This window comes from Phoenix dactylifera, chromosome 1 (genome assembly GCF_051530095.1).
Source record: "Phoenix dactylifera cultivar Ajwa chromosome 1, Ajwa_hap1_PhDact_Kaust_v1.1, whole genome shotgun sequence".
Lineage (NCBI taxonomy): Eukaryota > Viridiplantae > Streptophyta > Magnoliopsida > Arecales > Arecaceae > Phoenix > Phoenix dactylifera.
Genome location: NC_143190.1, coordinates 30,264,769 through 30,282,399, shown reverse-complemented (window position 1 = coordinate 30,282,399; position 17,631 = coordinate 30,264,769). Strand labels below are relative to the sequence as shown.

The 17,631-nt window shown below is 42.2% G+C and overlaps 1 protein-coding gene across 1 annotated transcript; it reads left to right on the top strand.

Moving 5' to 3' along the window:
• Positions 1 to 8,748: 8,748 nt before the first annotated feature.
• LOC103697690 (cyclic nucleotide-gated ion channel 2-like) lies at positions 8,749 to 16,521 on the top strand. The gene is made up of 8 exons (XM_008779602.6): positions 8,749 to 9,362; positions 9,447 to 10,092; positions 12,184 to 12,399; positions 13,586 to 13,914; positions 14,138 to 14,249; positions 14,346 to 14,582; positions 15,100 to 15,186; positions 15,325 to 16,521. Exons 1-8 carry the CDS (start codon positions 9,325 to 9,327, stop codon positions 15,808 to 15,810), a joined length of 2,151 nt encoding a protein of 716 aa, XP_008777824.4. The 5' UTR covers positions 8,749 to 9,324; the 3' UTR covers positions 15,811 to 16,521.
• Positions 16,522 to 17,631: the final 1,110 nt, after the last annotated feature.

Sequence of the window (17,631 nt, the reverse complement as noted above, 5' to 3'; positions counted from 1 at the left end):
AAAATTAAAAGAAAAATACCTTCCATTAAGTTATCAATCTGACCTCTTAGATCGATGGAACAATTTAAGACAAGGTAGCCGCACAGCTACTGAATACATCGCCCAATTTGATGAATTTATGATGCGTAGTAATGTAGCTGAAGATGAACGTATGATCTTGAGCCGATTTCGACGAGGCCTAAATGATGAGCTTAGGAAAGAACTTGTCCTTCGTGAAGTGACCACCTTAGACCAAGCCTATACATTTGTGCAAAATTATGAACAATTCTCCAAATCTATGTTTGCTAGGCGCCCTGACACCAGGCGGGTCCCCACTAGTGCCCAACCATCTGGACCCAGACCCCCAGTCGGTTCTGTTCCTCCTAAACCCTTTTCTTCTCCACCTATCCAAAACCGAGATATTAAAGGCAAAGGAATTTTAGGTGAACCTCCAAAAACAAGCTCACGAATTCAGTGCTTTAAATGCCAAGGGTTTGGTCATGTTGCCTCCCAATGTGCAAATCCGACCCTAGTTATTGACACACATGAACAGAAGGATGACATAGATAATTTGGAGGAACAAATTTATGAGCCTAATTTAGATGATATTCAAGATGTCGAAGACGAAACTGAGGAAGAATCACATTTTTTAGGCTGCCTTCGACCTAACCCCCAGAAAATTGCCCACGAACTTGATCAATCCACTATGAATGTAGTAAGGTGTGCAATTACCCAACCTAAAGAGACTGATGACTGGAGACGAACCTCAATTTTCCACACTTACATTAAATGCGGCGAAAAAGATTGTAAAGTTATCATTGATAGCGGGAGCTGCATTAATGTGATATCTTCTAGCATTGTCGTCCGTTTGGGTCTGACTCCTGTGTCCCAACCTCAACCTTATAAGGTCTCCTGGATCGACACGTCGTCCATTCACATTAAGGAACGGTGTCTTGTACCTATTCAAATCCTCTCTTATAAAGACACTGTCTGGTGTGACGTACTCCCAATGGACGTAGGTCATCTGATATTAGGTAGGCCTTGGTTGTTCGATCTCGATGTCACCATCTACGGTCGAACTAACTCTTGCTCTTTTGTATTCCAGGGTAAAAAGATTAAGCTTAATCCTTTACGGCCCCAAACGCTAAATAAGAGTACGGACAAGAGTAAATCAAAGGGGAAGGAACTGCATATCCTTAACCCCACGGAATTTGAGAGGAACGTCCTTAAGGACTCTCCGGTGTTTGCCCTGCTAGTTAAAGAACTTCAGCCACATCTTAAAAGCACATTATCGGCTGAATCCCTCGCTATTCTCGAGGAGTTCAAAGAAGTTTTTCCTGAAGACCTTCCAGATCATTTACCCCCTTTGCGTGATATTCAGCACGCCATTGATCTAGTCCCGGGAGCTACCCTTCCTAACTTGTCCCATTATCGAATGAACCCTTCTGATCATGCAGAGCTCCTAAAGCAAATTAACGAGCTTCTACAAAAGGAATTTATTCGAGAGAGTCTAAGTCCTTGTGCCGTACCTGCCCTTCTTACTCCAAAAAAGGATGGGACTTGGCGAATGTGTGTAGACAGTCGGGCTATTAATAGAATCACGGTCAAAAACCGTTTTCCTATTCCCCGGCTCGACGATATGCTAGATATGATGGCAGGTGCCACGATTTTCTCCAAGATTGACTTAAAAAGTGGCTACCATCAAATCCGGATTCGTCCAGGAGATGAATGGAAGACAGCCTTCAAGACAAAAGATGGCCTCTATGAATGGCTGGTAATGCCTTTTGGCCTCTCAAATGCTCCAAGTACATTTATGCGAGTGATGACTCAAGTACTCCGGCCTTTTATGGGCAAATTTTTAGTCGTGTACTTTGACGATATCCTTATTTATAGTCAAACTAAAGAGCAACATTTAGGCCATTTAAGGCAAGTTTGTACGGCTTTATGCAACGAGAGCCTCTATGCTAACCTTAAGAAGTGTTCATTTTTTACTACTCACGTAAACTTCTTAGGGTATATAGTCTCCTCTGAGGGTTTATCTGCTGACCCTGCGAAAATCACCGCAATTGTTGAATGGCCTGAACCTAAGAATATTACTGACATTCGTAGTTTTCACGGCCTGGCCACATTTTACCGTCGTTTCATTAAGGGCTTCAGTACACTTATGTCACCTATCACAGATTGTCTTAAACGAGGTGATTTTCAGTGGACATGCGCAGCCGCTAAAGTATTTAATGACATTAAGAAAAGAATGACGGAAGCACCAGTTATGCGACTCCCTGATTTTAGCAAAGTTTTTGAGGTGGAATGTGATGCATCTGGCTTAGGAATAGGTGGTGTGCTTAGTCAAGAACGTCATCCTATAGCCTATTTTAGTGAAAAGCTGAATGAGGCTAGACAAAGATATTCCACCTATGACAAAGAATTTTATGCTGTAGTCCAGGCCCTACGGTATTGGCGACATTATCTCCTTCCTAATGAATTTGTTCTCTATTCTGACCATGAAGCACTTCGTTTTCTTAATTTCCGGAAAAAACTTAATCATCGACATGCCAAGTGGGTTCAGTTCCTCCAGGATTACACTTTTGTCCTCAAGCATATGTCAGGTGCTGCGAACAAAGCTGCTGATGCGTTAAGTCGTCGAGTAACTTTGTTGTCCGCCATGTCTGTCTCCATCACCGATTTTGATAGACTTAAGTTCGATTACTTGTCTTGTCCAGATTTTGGCCAACTCTATAATGCCCTTGCTGATGGACAAGGACCTTTGATTGATGGTGTTTATCTACAAGACGGGTACTTGTTCAAAGCGTCCAAACTCTGCATTCCGCGCACTTCTGTGCGCGATTTCTTGATATGGGAAGTACATGCTGGTGGTCTCGCTGGACATTTTGGCCGTGATAAGACCATAGAAGAAGTTGAACGTCAATTTTTTTGGCCCAGTTTGAAACGAGATGTTGCTAAAATTGTGGGACAGTGTCGCACGTGTCAACTAGCTAAGCACAAAAAACAAAATACTGGCCTATACACTCCGTTACCTATCCCCGATCGCCCTTGGCTTGACCTGAGTATCGACTTCGTGCTCGGCCTTCCTCGCACATTTCGGAAACATGACTCCATTTTTGTGGTTGTGGATCGTTTTTCTAAAATGGCCCACTTCCTCCCTTGTTCCAAAACTTCTGATGCCTCTCGAGTAGCCAAGATATTTTTTGATGAGATTGTTAAGTTATACGGTTTACCAAAAACCATTGTCTCCGATAGGGATGTCCGCTTCATGAGCTAACTTTGGAAAATCTTGTGGCATCTAGTTGGCACCAAACTTAAATTTTCTACGGCTTATCATCCTCAAACTGATGGCCAAACCGAAGTCGTCAACCGAAGTCTATGTAACCTTATGCGTAGTCTCGTAGGGGATCACAATCGTAACTGGGATTCTATTCTGCCTGTCGCCCAATTTGCATATAATTCGTCGGTCAATAGATCTATCGGGATGAGTCCATTCGAAGTGGTCCATGGTTATAAAGCTCGCAAACCTGTAGATCTCCTACCTATGTCCCCCCATATTCGCATTTCTGAGTCTGCACATGCATTTGCACAACACATTCATAATCTGCATCAGGAAATTAGCAAGCGCATTCATATGAGTAATGCTCAATATAAGCTACAAGCTGATTTTCATAAGCGAGATAAAACATTTCAAACTGGGGATTATGTTATGATACGTATTCGGCCTGAGCGGTTTCCATCTGGAACCGTCAAGAAACTGCAGGCTCGTAGTGCTGGGCCCTTTCGGGTATTGCAACGAGTGGGTACTAATGCTTACGTTCTTGATCTTCCCTCTGATTTTGGTATTAGCTCCACTTTTAATATTGAGAATTTGGTTGCTTACAAGGGCCCCCTTTCTATTCCTACTGATCCTTTCGCTCCGCCATCACTTGAGCTTGATGATACTCCTATTCTTGATTCTATCTCATCCCCGACCACTCTAGCTTTACCACCAGCACAAAAAGAACATATTGATGCCATTTTAGATGAGCAGACTGTTTACCAGTGATGGGGGTGTTCAGCGTTTTCTGGTTCGTTGGCGAGGACGCCCGGAGTCTGATACTACATGGATTACACATGCGGAGTTACAGCGCATTAACCCAGATCTTTTGGAGTACTACCAGAGTCATTCGTCGGGGTCGACTTCTTCTTACCCGGGGGGAGTTGGTGCGGACACGAATACTAGACTGATTACTTTGCGGGATTATGGTTGTCGCAGGAAGACGGTCCCACTTTCATTGTGGCTGGATTGATTGATTGATGTTTTTCTTTTATTATTTATTTTATGTGGGTAGGATTAATTTGCATATTGTCTTGTGAGGACCTCTTTCGAATTGTTTTTTTTTCGTTGGGACTTATTTGTTATTTGGTGGCCCTATATATATATAGGGCATGCATTTGTTTATTTTTAATGAATTAATGCATGAAAATTAGTCTTCTTCTTCCTCCTCCTCCTCTCCTCTTTCCCTTCTTCTTCCCCTCTTCCTCTTCTCTTTCTCTCTGCATTCCAATCCCTACATCCGTCCTGCATCACAAATGGTGAGGTATTCAAGGTTGGCGAGGATCTCCAGCCAATCTTGGGTTCCTCATATGAATTTTTGGAATTCATCTCCAAATTTGCTTCAAATTTCGAGTGAGCTCGACTTACGGAGGTTCCAGATATATCCAAGGTCTCTCCATGGGAGGCTTTGTTATCAAACTATCCTTGACCTCAGAGGTCATAGGTCGGGGCCCAAGCGTTTCTAGGGTGTCCCTTGTATTATCTGAGTCGATCATGCTAGTCATAATTGTCCGATCTAAAAGATTGAAATATGACAAGAAGATTTTTATTAGGAATGAGCTTAAAATACAATGAACTTTATTGGTAATATATATGTAGGTTCTCAGAGTTCTAAGTCTGAGGTATCAGAGTTCTATCAAGATGCTCCAGCTTATACATTCCTAGTCGTATTGCTTTGGCCACTCGGTATGGACCTTTCCAATTTGGGCTCAGCTTTTCGAGTTCTTCTAGTTGTGATGCTTCGGTCTTTCTTAAGACAAGATCGCCAGGTTGGAAGAGCTTACTTTTGACCCTTGAATTGTAATACTGAGTTGCCTTCTGTTGATATGTTGCCATGCGAATTTGAGCCCATTCTCCAGCTTCTTCTAGAAGGTAAAGATTAGCTCGGAGATGATCTGAATTTTGGTGATCATTGAGGTTTTCTACCCGAAGTGATGGAAATCCGATCTCCAGTGAAATCGCTACCTCTGCTCCAAAAGCAAGGTTGAAAAGCGTTTCCTCGATAGAAATTTGATATGTTGTTTGATATGCCCATAAGATATTATGTCGGTCACTTCAGCTTCCCATTAGTTTAGGGGTGCGCTACTGAAGTGAATCGGTGATGATTTCAAGCTTAACACAAAATTCTTTGAATCGGACATTGTCGAATTGACGCCCATTATATGTGATGATTACTCAAGGAAGTCCGAACATGCAAATTATAGTCTTTCATACAAAGTTTTGAGTTTTTATCTCCGTAATCCGAGTTGCTAGTTCGGCTTTCACCCATTTGGTGAAGTAATCCATAGCCACAATGAGAAACTTTTGCTGCCCAGTTGCCACTGGAAAAGGTCCGAGGACGTCGATTCTCCATTGTGCAAATGTTCGTTGATTGGTGTTAATGGCACAACTATCCGTTGTTGGATGCTTGCGTAGCATTGACATCGGTCGCATTTCTTGATAAAGTCAGCCGCATCCTATTGGAAAGTCGGCTAGTAGTATCATTGTCATAGAATCTTGTAGGCCAAAGATCTGCCCCTGGGTGATTGTCATAGATTCCTTCATGTACTTTTTGAAGTATATAATTTGCCTCAATCGGATGGAGGCACTTGAGAAGTGGTAGTGAAAATGATCTACGATATAGTTTGTCATTAAGAAGAACATAATGGAAAGCTTGACACTTTAACCGTCAGGCTTCTATTTGATCTGCAGACAATTTTCCATCTTTTAAAAAGTCAATGAGAGGATCCATCCAGCTCGATTCGACAGTGGTGTTCATCATGAACTTGGGATTTCGATGCTTGGCATCTCCAGGACTTCGAGATATGTGGTTTTAGTCATGTTGGCAGTCTTCGAGATGGCCAATTTTAACAGCAGGTCCCTTGCATTTTTCGTTCGAGGAATTTATTGCATGTTAAAGCTATGAAAGGCTGAGTTGATGTATTTTACTTTTTGTAGATATTTGATCATCGACGACCCTTGAGCCTCGAACTCTCCTCGTGCTTGGCCAACAACGAATTGTGATTCGCTAAAGAACTTTAATTGTTGAACACCGAGCTCCTTAGCAAGCTTGAGGTCGGTGATAAATGCTGCATATTCAGCCTCATTATTTGAGGCTGGAGATTTGAACCATAGTGCATACTCCGTAATAACTCCATTTGGGCTGGTAAGTATGAGTCCAATGCTGCCACCCCCCCCCCCCCCCCCGAGCTTGATGATCCATCCACATGTAAAATCCATGTTGCTCGGTAGTCTTCTTTTTCTTGGAGAGCTCAGAAGGATTTTCATCGAGAATGGTACATTCCACCAGAAAGTCTACCAACACTTGTGCTTTGATTGATGGCTGAGGTTGATACTTAAGGTTGAATTTCCCAAGCTCAACTACCCACTTTGCCAACCGACCTGCATTTTCAGGTCTTTGCAAAATTTGCTTCATTGGTTGGTCTGTTAGGATTGTGATTGAATGGGCTTGAAAGCATGGACGAAGCTTCTGAGCTGAGATGATGAGGGCATAGACTGTCTTTTTCAACTTGTAATACCTCGTCTCAGCCTTTGGCAGAATCAGACTTGTATAGTAGATCGGATTTTGACATCTTTCTTCTTCTCGTATCAAGTCCCAGCTTATAGTGGAAGGAGAAATAGCTAAGTATAGATAAAGCATTTCTCTGACCTGTGGCTTTGTAAGGAGAAGTGATGAGCTGAGATACCTCTTTAGTTGATCAAAGGCCACTTGACACTCCTTGGTCCACTAATTTTTTTTTGGATACTTCAGAGCCTTAAAGAATGGGAGCCAGCGCTCTGCCAATTTGGACGCAAATATTCTAAGTACTGCAATCTGACTAGCTAGGCATTGAATTTCTTAGATAGACTCTAGTGGTTGTAGTTTCTGTACTACTTGGACTTTCTCTGAATTTGCCTCGATGCCTCCTTGTGTTACCGTAAGCCCTAGAAATTTTTTCGAGGTGACTCCGAAAGTGCACTTCATTGGATTGAGCTTCATTCAGAACTTTATGAGAGTCACGAAAGCCTCCTCCAGGTCGGTTATATGTTGCTCTGCTTCTTGGCTTTTCATGAGCATGCCATCCACATATACCTCTATATTCCGGCTGATTTGCTTTTTAAAAATTTTATTAACGAGTTGTTGGTAAGTTTCTCCTACATTCTTCAAACCAAAAGGCATTACTTTGTAATAGTAGAGGCCCTTATCGATGAGGAAGGCTATTTTTTCTTATCTTTGGGCACCATTTGAATTTAGTTATACCCACAGAATGCATCTATAGAGGTATGCAGCTGATGTCCCGATGTTGCATCCACGAGCTGATCAATCATAAGGAGCGGAAAGCTGTCTTTAAGGTAAGCCTTATTCAGGTCGGTGTAATCAATACAAACTCATCATTTTCTAATAGCTTTCTTGACAAGTACAATATTGGCTAGCCAGTTAGGATAATTCACCTCATGAACAAAGCCGCCTCCAAAAGTTTGTCAACTTATTGGTTTATGACTTGTTGCCTTTCTGTGGCGAAGTTTCTTTTCTTTCATCCCACAAGTCGGTATGCCAAATTCACATTGAGCTTGTGAATAATCACTTCGAAACTTATTTAAGGCATGTCAATGCTCGACCAGGCGAAGATATCAGCATTGGCGCGGGTAAAGTCAATCAATTTAGTCCGATTTCTTCATCTAAATTTGAGCCGATCTGCACAGTTTAGTCAGGTTCGTCTTCCCTCAAGGGGATCTACACCAATTCTGGGCTTTGGCATCGAGAATGGTGGCTGATTTGGCACGTATGGCGCGTTGGATGTTAGGAGTGGCGGCTATGCTGAACATGTTCTGGTTCGACTGGTTCCGGCCATGTTATTGTTTATTGTAAATCCTGAACTACTGCAGTCAAGGTTTGCACATGTTGTACAAGCACATTAAACTGCTTAATGTTCACAGGTGCAGTGGATTGTATTGGCGGGGCATGTTCCGGACTCTGGAATGAACCTTGTGAGGCCGGAGCACGGCACTGCGAGGCGTGGGATGCACCGTAACTCCTTCGTGACCTTATATTGATGATTTCTTCCTTCGTTTTGTGTCGATTTAGCTGGCTCTTTCTCTAGAGTCAATTTATTGCCGTTAAATTCTGAACTGAGGCTGGGACGTTGCTCGGCTTGCTCTGAGGTCAGAATATCTAATATTTTTTTATAGAAATAATCAGATCTATACCGTTCATAATATTCAATCACTCACCGTGCATTCAGTGCATAATGGCCTATGATCGAGCAGGATCAAATACACATCCTATCCGGGCTTGGTTCTCCTTAGATCATGGACCACCGTGCAATACATAGAGGCTGATGATGGAGGTGAGCCGGGACTCGACATCTCTGATTCCATCATGAATTATTCGAGAAGATCCAAAAAATAAAAGTAGTCACGCCATTCATCACTATTTAACCAAGACAAGTCTAATAAATATCTACGGAGCATCTCCAATCGGTCGAAGCAACCAGGTCCCTTCCGGCGCCGGACGGTAGATAGAAGCGCAAGCGAAGCGGGCGCTGGCGTTGGCGCGGGCGCGGGCGCGGGCGCGGGCGCGGGCGAGGGCCGGACAGAACCTCTTTAGCATCCCACGGGCCAGCCAACCACTCCTCGGCTTCCACATGAAAAAGCCGCCAACCCGCCCCTTCGCCGGGCCCCACTTCCCCTGCCAACCAATCAGAGAGGAATCCAAGTTTGGGACCCAGCTTTCCGTACCCGACCCGCCCTCCGTCGCTTGGGAAGCGCCGGACGCCGTCCCCACCCACATGACCGCATTCACGTCCCGACCACTTCCTCTCTGCTCTCTCTCTCTCTCTCTCTCTCTCTCTCTCTTATCACATCAAAACTCTTTGTCCTCTACCTTCTTCTGTACCTTCTTTCTCTGCCCAATATTCGCACAAACTCATAATAAAGGAAGAGGGAGAGGGGGAACGGAGAGTGAAAAATATAATCACACTACTCTTCATCGCTCCATTAGTCTAAAGACTCACTCTCATGGTTCCCATCATTAATGGAAGAAGATGTCTTGGATCTCTAAATTCCACTCTTTCCTCTCAAGGTATGTCAAACGCACCAATAACCTAGCTATATGAATATCTTTAAAGTCTCTACGCTTTAATGTGTTCAGCTGAAATTCTCTCAGGTGGGTGGGAGTGTTCCGGCATCAAAAGATCCGGTCGGACGACGACGACGACAATGGAAGCAACAACGAGAGCAGCAGCAGCAACCCGACACCGCCAGCGGCGGTGGAGTGCTATGCATGCACGCAGCCCGGCGTGCCGGCCTTCCACTCCACGAGCTGCGACCGCGCCCACACGCCCGAGTGGGAGGCCAGCGCTGGCTCTTCGCTGATCCCCATACAAGCCGCCCAGCCCGCCGCCCGCCCTGCGGCCCACCGACGCCGGCCGAATTCTTGGATCTTCGGCTCGGTTCTCGACCCGAGGAGCCAACGAGTCCGGCGGTGGAACCGGGCCATACTGCTCGGCCGGGCGGTGGCGCTGGCGGTGGACCCATTGTTCTTCTACGCCCTGTCGATCGGGCGGGGCGGCGCGCCGTGCCTGTACATGGACGGCGGCCTGGCGGCGGTGGCGACGGTGCTGCGCACGTGCGCCGACGCGGTGCACGTGCTGCACGTGTGGCTGCAGTTGCGGGTGGCGTACGTTTCGAGGGAGTCGCTGGTGGTTGGGTGCGGCAAGCTGGTGTGGGACGCCCGGACCATCGCCGCCCACTACCTCCGATCGCTCAAAGGCTTCTGGCTTGACATCTTCGTCATCCTCCCCGTGCCCCAGGTAAATTAAAAAGTCTCTTGATGAAATATTTGGGACCCAAGGAATTTTTTTTGTTATTACTACTATCTGAGAAAGTTGAAATAAGTTTGGAGAGGAAGGGTAGAGACATGCGTACAGGATAGCTGGCGCATACGTGTACAAGTTTGATAGGCTGGTGGATGGCAAATCACAGAAACTGATTTGCCTCGTCACGAGCAGGTTGTGGTTGCACGGACACAAACGGCAGGCATCACATGCATGCCTCATGATCACTGTCTACATGCAGGCTGTGCTTGCAGGGGTTGACAAGATAAACCTAGGAGCTTTCACCAAGACACAAAAAATTAATATTTGCTGATCTAAAAGTAGTTAGTGTTTGGTGATGTTACTTGTGTGTGTTTGTTTTTCTACAAATTAGTGAAAAAAATCGATGTTGGAATCAGCATTTGCACAAAAGTTCTGTCATTCCTTGCTTTTATTTTAAATTTTTTTATAAATCAGTAAATATTTGCTGCCCAAAGCTTTATAGGTTTTGTACACGATTTGAAAAAGAAAGAGGATTTCATAGTACATGCTGCTCACTCTATAGTTTAATTTTCTTCTTGGATGTTTGAAAACAAAAACTGAAAATAAAAGCAACACTAAATGGGCCACAAATTTTTGGTTATGATTAATACATTCTATGACACAGAAGCTTGCTATCACACTGAATGCAATTTGTAGTAACCAAATCCCTTCATCTCATGTGGACAAATGTGCTGATGAGAACAGTGGGTGTATTTATTTATTAGAGGACAGAAGAGTGGTGCAAGTGGGTTGAATAGACCGGGATAACTTGTACCAGGCGTGGGTCTACCAAATTTGCACCAACCGAATCATTTTACACCCTTACATGTCCAGGAAAACGTCTGCATTCCTTTTGAAATCTTCAAGTTAATAGAGATAAAACAAGTGGGTGAGAGGACAATGCAGCCCTCCCAGGTGAATAGAAAATATTTTTGGATTAATAGCTTCTTTTGTTGTGTGTCATGATGAACCTGAGCTAATATTTCAATTTTCTAAGCATGTCAGATTTACTGTTATAGCCATAAGATTTTGTTTGGTTTGGAGCCTACGATAAATGAACTGGTCTTATTGGATAGCCATTCCATCCGAAGATTGCTCTCCCAATGATTCATGTACTGGGTCTCTTCAAGATTATGTTAATGTATGTATATATTGATACAACAAGAAGATTCACCTATACAACAAGAAGATTATGTTAAACATTACAATTTGTATGGTCAATAGCAAAGAAAACACAAAAACCAAAATAACAAATTATAAGTTATCATCATGGAACTGCAAGTGTAATTGTTAGGCTTGAGTATTCCTGAGTGAACCAGAAAAACAAACTCTCAAGCTATATAGGGTTCAAAGATTCGACGAAAATGGACTTCGTTGGGTTTGGAAGGTGCTACAGGTAAACTGTAATGAACTTAGGATAGAAGAAAAAGATGCGTGGCAAAAAGTTTACAATTGTATGAGCTTAGAAGGTCCTGCATTGGCGCTCCTGGTCGAAGCTTAGCTTAGTTATATTACTTCTAAAGGCAAACTTATAGTCTGCAATAAGTTCTTCAACATCCATCCACCTGTCTCCTTTGCTCAAAATTATCCAATGTATGAACCCAATGTGTGTTTGTCTGTGGCAGAAAGATTTGTGCACTGGAGTTGAGATGCTTTAGAACCAGCTCTGTGAGATTCTAAACCATGGCAAGCTGATTGTTCGTGGTAGCACAGGAGTTGAGTGCAGAGGAAAGAATTTGGAGGAAGCTAATTGAGCAATTCTAAGAGTCTATCAAATGCAAATTATTCATGGTCGCACCTCCACCATTTTGCTCAAGGAAAAAAAATGCAGATTTGTGCTTAAATCAATTTAGAGTTCTCTCTCTGAGACTTTTTTCGGTCGAAGCCTCTCCATTTTCTGTGATCCTATCATTCAGGGTCCATATCTAATATTCTGTCAGACTGATTTATGTTGCTAATGAACCTTGAGTATTATTTCTAAAGCATGTCACTAATTAGGTTTTCGTAGTTTGCTTGATGAACTCCTCATGTTCTGAACCTATGCAGGTTGTCTTTTGGTTGGTTATACCAACATTGATAAGAGAAGGAGAGATCAAGCTCATAACGACGATACTTCTGTCTGTCTTCTTGTTCCAATTCCTTCCCAAGGTATATCACAGCATCTGTGTGATGAGAACGATGCAGAAAGTTACTGGCTACATTTTTGGAACAATCTGGTGGGGTTTTTGCCTCAACCTGATCGCTTACTTCATTGCCTCTCATGTGAGTAACACTCTGATCCTAATCTAAACTCTTTACACATTAATAGATTGCTCTACTGATAAGCTAATTTTGTTTGGTTACCAAGTTTTATGGTTTAAGCTCCCGAAATCATAGAGCTCCCTTAAAAATTCATCTAGACTTGAAAATAACATAGAAATTTAAAAAGATGGAAGGCAACCAATATAGGGAATATGAGAATAAAATGGAAATTGTAACCGAAGACTTGAATACGAGTAGGACTGAAATGTTTTGAGTCCTGTAAACTACCTAATTTGAACTTATGTTCAACTTGGAAGATAAGTTGGTGTAACTTTAGCTAACCTGCAGCGAAAAGAAATAAGGTACAATTATGCAAATATAGCAACCGCTCACCAATCTCCTTTTCCTCCAAATTTTCCTTCACTTTGGAATACAACCAGAACAGTTACTCAAAATAATATCGCATCTTAAAGTCACTCTAAAGAAACATCATTGTATTCAATTCTGATCATGCAGATTAATAATTTGTTGTTCAAATTTTATTAAGGTTAGCAGATAATGAACTTAGGTAGCCTCAGGTATCAATTGTTCAAATATGGAGATTATACAACATCTTTGCCGAACCGAATATAAATAAGTACCTGTTTACTAAGCAACATATGTCGCTTGTTAGTTACCATTAACTGTTAATATATTGATGTATTCAACTTATCTTGTAAAATTTCACAAAAAAATAAATAAAAAACTTGAACATAAGATAGAATTCCCAAGTGATCAATATCTTTCAGCTTCACAAAAGATGAATATAGAACTTACATATTTCCTTACGGAGAAATCATAGGATTCATGAACATTTGGACATAATCTTGTTGTGTTGAGCACTTTAGCCAACTTGACCTGCATATAATAAGAAGACATATCAGAAGACCCCCTAACAAGCACCATCAGTCAGAACTTACAAGGTGGCTAAGCTTATAACTTACTATTTGAAATTACAATTCCTATCCCTGCTAAAGAAAATTTTGAAATTTTATTTATCACTTCATGGTACCACTGCATATAACAGCTTGCAACTAATCAAGAAATTCGGTAAGCTTCAAGTTTCGTGTATGAGTTTGACAAAATAATATTACTTGAAATCTTATGTTGGTTCATTATTTCCAACAATTTGTAAGGTCAACTTTTTGTTTGCTGATGCCATTCTTAGGTAGCCGGAGGTTGCTGGTATGTTCTTGCAATTCAACGTGTCGCCTCATGCCTCCAACAACAATGTGAGAAGAAGAATAATTGTGATCTTGTCTCATTGCCCTGTTCGAAGGAGGTCTGCTACTGGCTTCCCTTACCATCAGGCATGGACAAATTAACATGTGAGAGTAAGTTGACAACAACCACTGGAATCAAAAATATTCCAGTTTGCTTAAATGGTGATGGGCCATTCCGTTATGGGATCTACGGTTGGGCCCTCCCTGTTGTTTCCAGCAACTCACTCGCTGTCAAAATCCTTTATCCTATATTTTGGGGACTTATGACTCTAAGGTAATCTAATTCAACAGCCTACCATTTACGAGAGTATCAAATTATCATAATTCAAATCTGCAAGTTTCTTTCCAGATAGCATGTATATCTTATTTGCTATGTTAATTACCAATCATACCTTATGAGAATTAGATGTACTAGGTGTATGCTGCTTAGCTGTGAATTGAAAGCTACTGATGATAGAGTCTTCTTATATTATTCAACAATTTTTATTCTGTTACAGCACTTTTGGCAATGATCTTGAGCCTACTAGTCACTGGACGGAAGTGATATTCAGTATAATCATCGTATTAAGTGGTCTAATGCTCTTCACTTTGTTGATTGGTAATATTCAGGTATATTGTAGTACATACATCTTTCCCTTAATCATCTATAATTATCAATAGAAATGTATGATAGCATGTTAGTTTCTAACAGCTAAAGTTTGATAGGTATTCTTGCATGCTGTCATGGCGAGGAAAAGAAAGATGCAATTACGGTTTCGAGACATGGAATGGTGGATGAAGCGAAGACAACTACCATCACGCCTGAGGCAGAGAGTCCACGAGTATGAACGCCAAAGGTGGCTTGCAATGAGAGGCGAGGATGAAATGGACATGGTCAAAGACTTGCCAGAAGGACTAAGGAAAGAGATAAAGCGCTACTTCTGCCTTGATCTCATCAAGAAGGTAACTAAACTGTTGAGACATTTGTCAGCTCATAAGAAAGAGAAGGAACGGGGGTGGGGATGGGGACCATCAATGAAACAGAGCACCGGGCATCAAGTTTAAGAGCTGTTTGTGCACCCTCCTTCTGAAACAAAGGTTCATTCATTAGGATTATAACAACCAAGTGAATGATAAAGATCTTTTTTTGAAGAGAAAATGAACGATAGATATCAAATTGGAAATGAACCAAGTAACAACTAGTATCCTATGTGAGATATTACAGAGTAACAAGAGAAAAGAAATTCATGACTAAAATCAATCATCAAGCACAACTTCATTCACCAAAAATACTTAACAGAGAAGTCAACCAAAAAAATTTGGAGAAGCATAGTGATATGGCCATGCAATTAGGATAGGGAACAAAGTATTATTCAAGACAAAGGAATTTATGTTTGTGTTATTGCTTGATTAGATAAAAATAGATGTTGCTTATTATGTGAAAATGAATATAACTCAGTGCAGTTCATTTGTCCTTCAGGTGCCATTGTTCCACAACTTGGATGACCTTATCCTTGACACTATATGCGATAGAGTTAGACCTCTAGTTTTCTCCAAGGGTGAAAAGGTATGACAAGGGACAAAGAAATGCTGCGGTCATCTAGTAGAAATATCTTTTAGCCACATATTTAGCTTATTTATAGTCCTCAAACTCTGGTGCAACATCCTCGACTCTTGTTGTTATAAACTATTACTTTTGGACCAGGTAATCAGAGAAGGAGATCCGGTTCAACGCATGGTGTTCATTGTCTGGGGCCAATTGAAGAGTAGCCAGCACCTCAGCAAAGGCATGGTGGCCACATGCATGCTAGGCCCAGGAAACTTCCTAGGGGACGAGCTCTTCTCATGGTGCCTCCGCCGCCCATTTGTTGACAGGCTACCAGCTTCTTCTGCCACCTTCGAGTGTGTTGAGCCAACCGAGGCCTTTGGCTTGGAGGCGCCCCATCTTCAATACATCACCGAGCACTTCAGGTACAAATTTTCAAATGAAAGGCTCAAAAAAACAGCAAGGTACTATTCATCAAACTGGAGGACATGGGCAGCTGTTAACATACAGCTTGCCTGGCGCCGCTACAAAACGAGGACTAGAGGCATGGTGAATCCACCACCAGAACTGGATGACAGTGAACAACGCCTTCGGCTCTATGCTGCAATGTTCATGTCACTTCGACCTCATGACCACCTTGAGTAGGAGAAAAGCAGCTGGCATTGTGTTGCTACTTGCTACAGCTTTAGGGAAACTATTTATGTTGCTAGTGGGTACAGTGATTTCAGGAATTACTATCGGGTACAAAAGAGGGGGATTCAATCAGTGAAAACCTTGCATCAATGCTTGTTCACAGACCAAAAGAATGGATGGATTTTATTATGAGTTCGGATCCACTGTGGTGCTTTGCACTGCACAGTCTTGTACCACCATGGATAGCCATATATCTCGGAGAGGGGCAGCACTAATTTGTCTTGAGAATATGACCAGGCACTTTTCAGTGCAATACATGGCGCATCACGGAGATGAAGGAAAGCCACCGATCTCCGAGATAGATGACATGGATGGTACCACACTCTGCTATGTACGAGTGGCACCGCAAAGGATCTGGTTCATTTTATTGTTTTTCCAAGAAATAAAACGAACGAGTGTCATTGGTCTATGCAAGCTTTTATTTGCAAGTGATTTATGCTCTTCAGCAAGTGGTGTTAGAGAAGCACTGGAGAGGGTTATCAGGTCTGCATCACGATTTGGGGAAAAAATTAGGTATAAAGGTGAGAGGATATTGGTTGAGGACTTCCATGACCTTCACATAAGGAGCCTTGAGTATCATTGCAAGTTGATGTCTGATCTTCCGTTCATTTACTGGTTAAATTTCTTTGTTTCTTCAGAGATTAAGTGGTTTTACTTTTCTTTGATGGTAGTTGTCAGATTTTTTATGTAACGCAAAAATGTCATAAGGCATCTAAGTTGTTCGAAGGCATTATCTTATAAGGAAAAAGTTAAATCTCCATTCCCCACATCCAAATGATCGATGAAACCATGCTCTTGGAACGGCCAAAGCCCAAATGAACTCGGCTTTAATCCAACCTAACCCTTATGTATTGGACAAATCCTCGATTGCGACATAGATAGGGGAACCGAACGGGGATGAGCAGCAGTACCAATCCTATAATGAATGTTTTCTATGAATAAGATGCTTTATCTCCTTTCACTCAAAAAACAAAAAAAGATGTTTGATCTCCCAACTAAATTCTGGTTTTGGATACTTATCCCTTCAATAAATAGTGTTAACATTGCGCAGCTTACAAGGAGAAAACAGAGAATGTATTTAACCTATATTGCTCAGAATGTAACCGAACATACATTTCAACAAACAAGGTCTGTGCAAGACTAGCTAGAAAAAGCAAACAACGAAATATTGTTGTTTGAAGTTAGAAAAGGGTGGGGGGATTCCTTGGATCACTCACCTTGCAGAACTTCGGTACGTTAGAGCATGAGCGTGTGTAGCGTGCCTCCGTGATGACTTCTGAACTGTGTGGTGCGACTTGACACCTGAAATTTGCCAATTCCATTTCTGAGTTCTTGAATTTTGGCTACGGCAAGGTATGAACACTCAGGTCCCTTCTACAATCGTCAAGAGAACATGACCAACTTCGATAAATTCTGGAACAGATATATCATACGGTCCTCGTATGCATATGAGAGTCAGAAGACAGAAGATCCTGAAGCTAGAGAGGAATAAGAGCAGCAGAGTCCCATACAGATGGCCACACACTATTTGCTTCTCTACATGTGTGCCACCTCAAAAGAAGCGTAAGAGTAGTCGATAATCCAAGATCAAAAAGTGCGAATTGCTGCCTCATAGATGTCTTTGAATCCCCCCTCGAACACCACTTTGGATGCTCCTAATCACTTCACAGTACGTAGAAATCTTTTCCATGCCCCACGTAATTTAGCCATTGGGATCGGCAGTGTCAAAACACTCGGATACCACTTGGTGCAAGAAGGGAGCCGCTGTGGGTC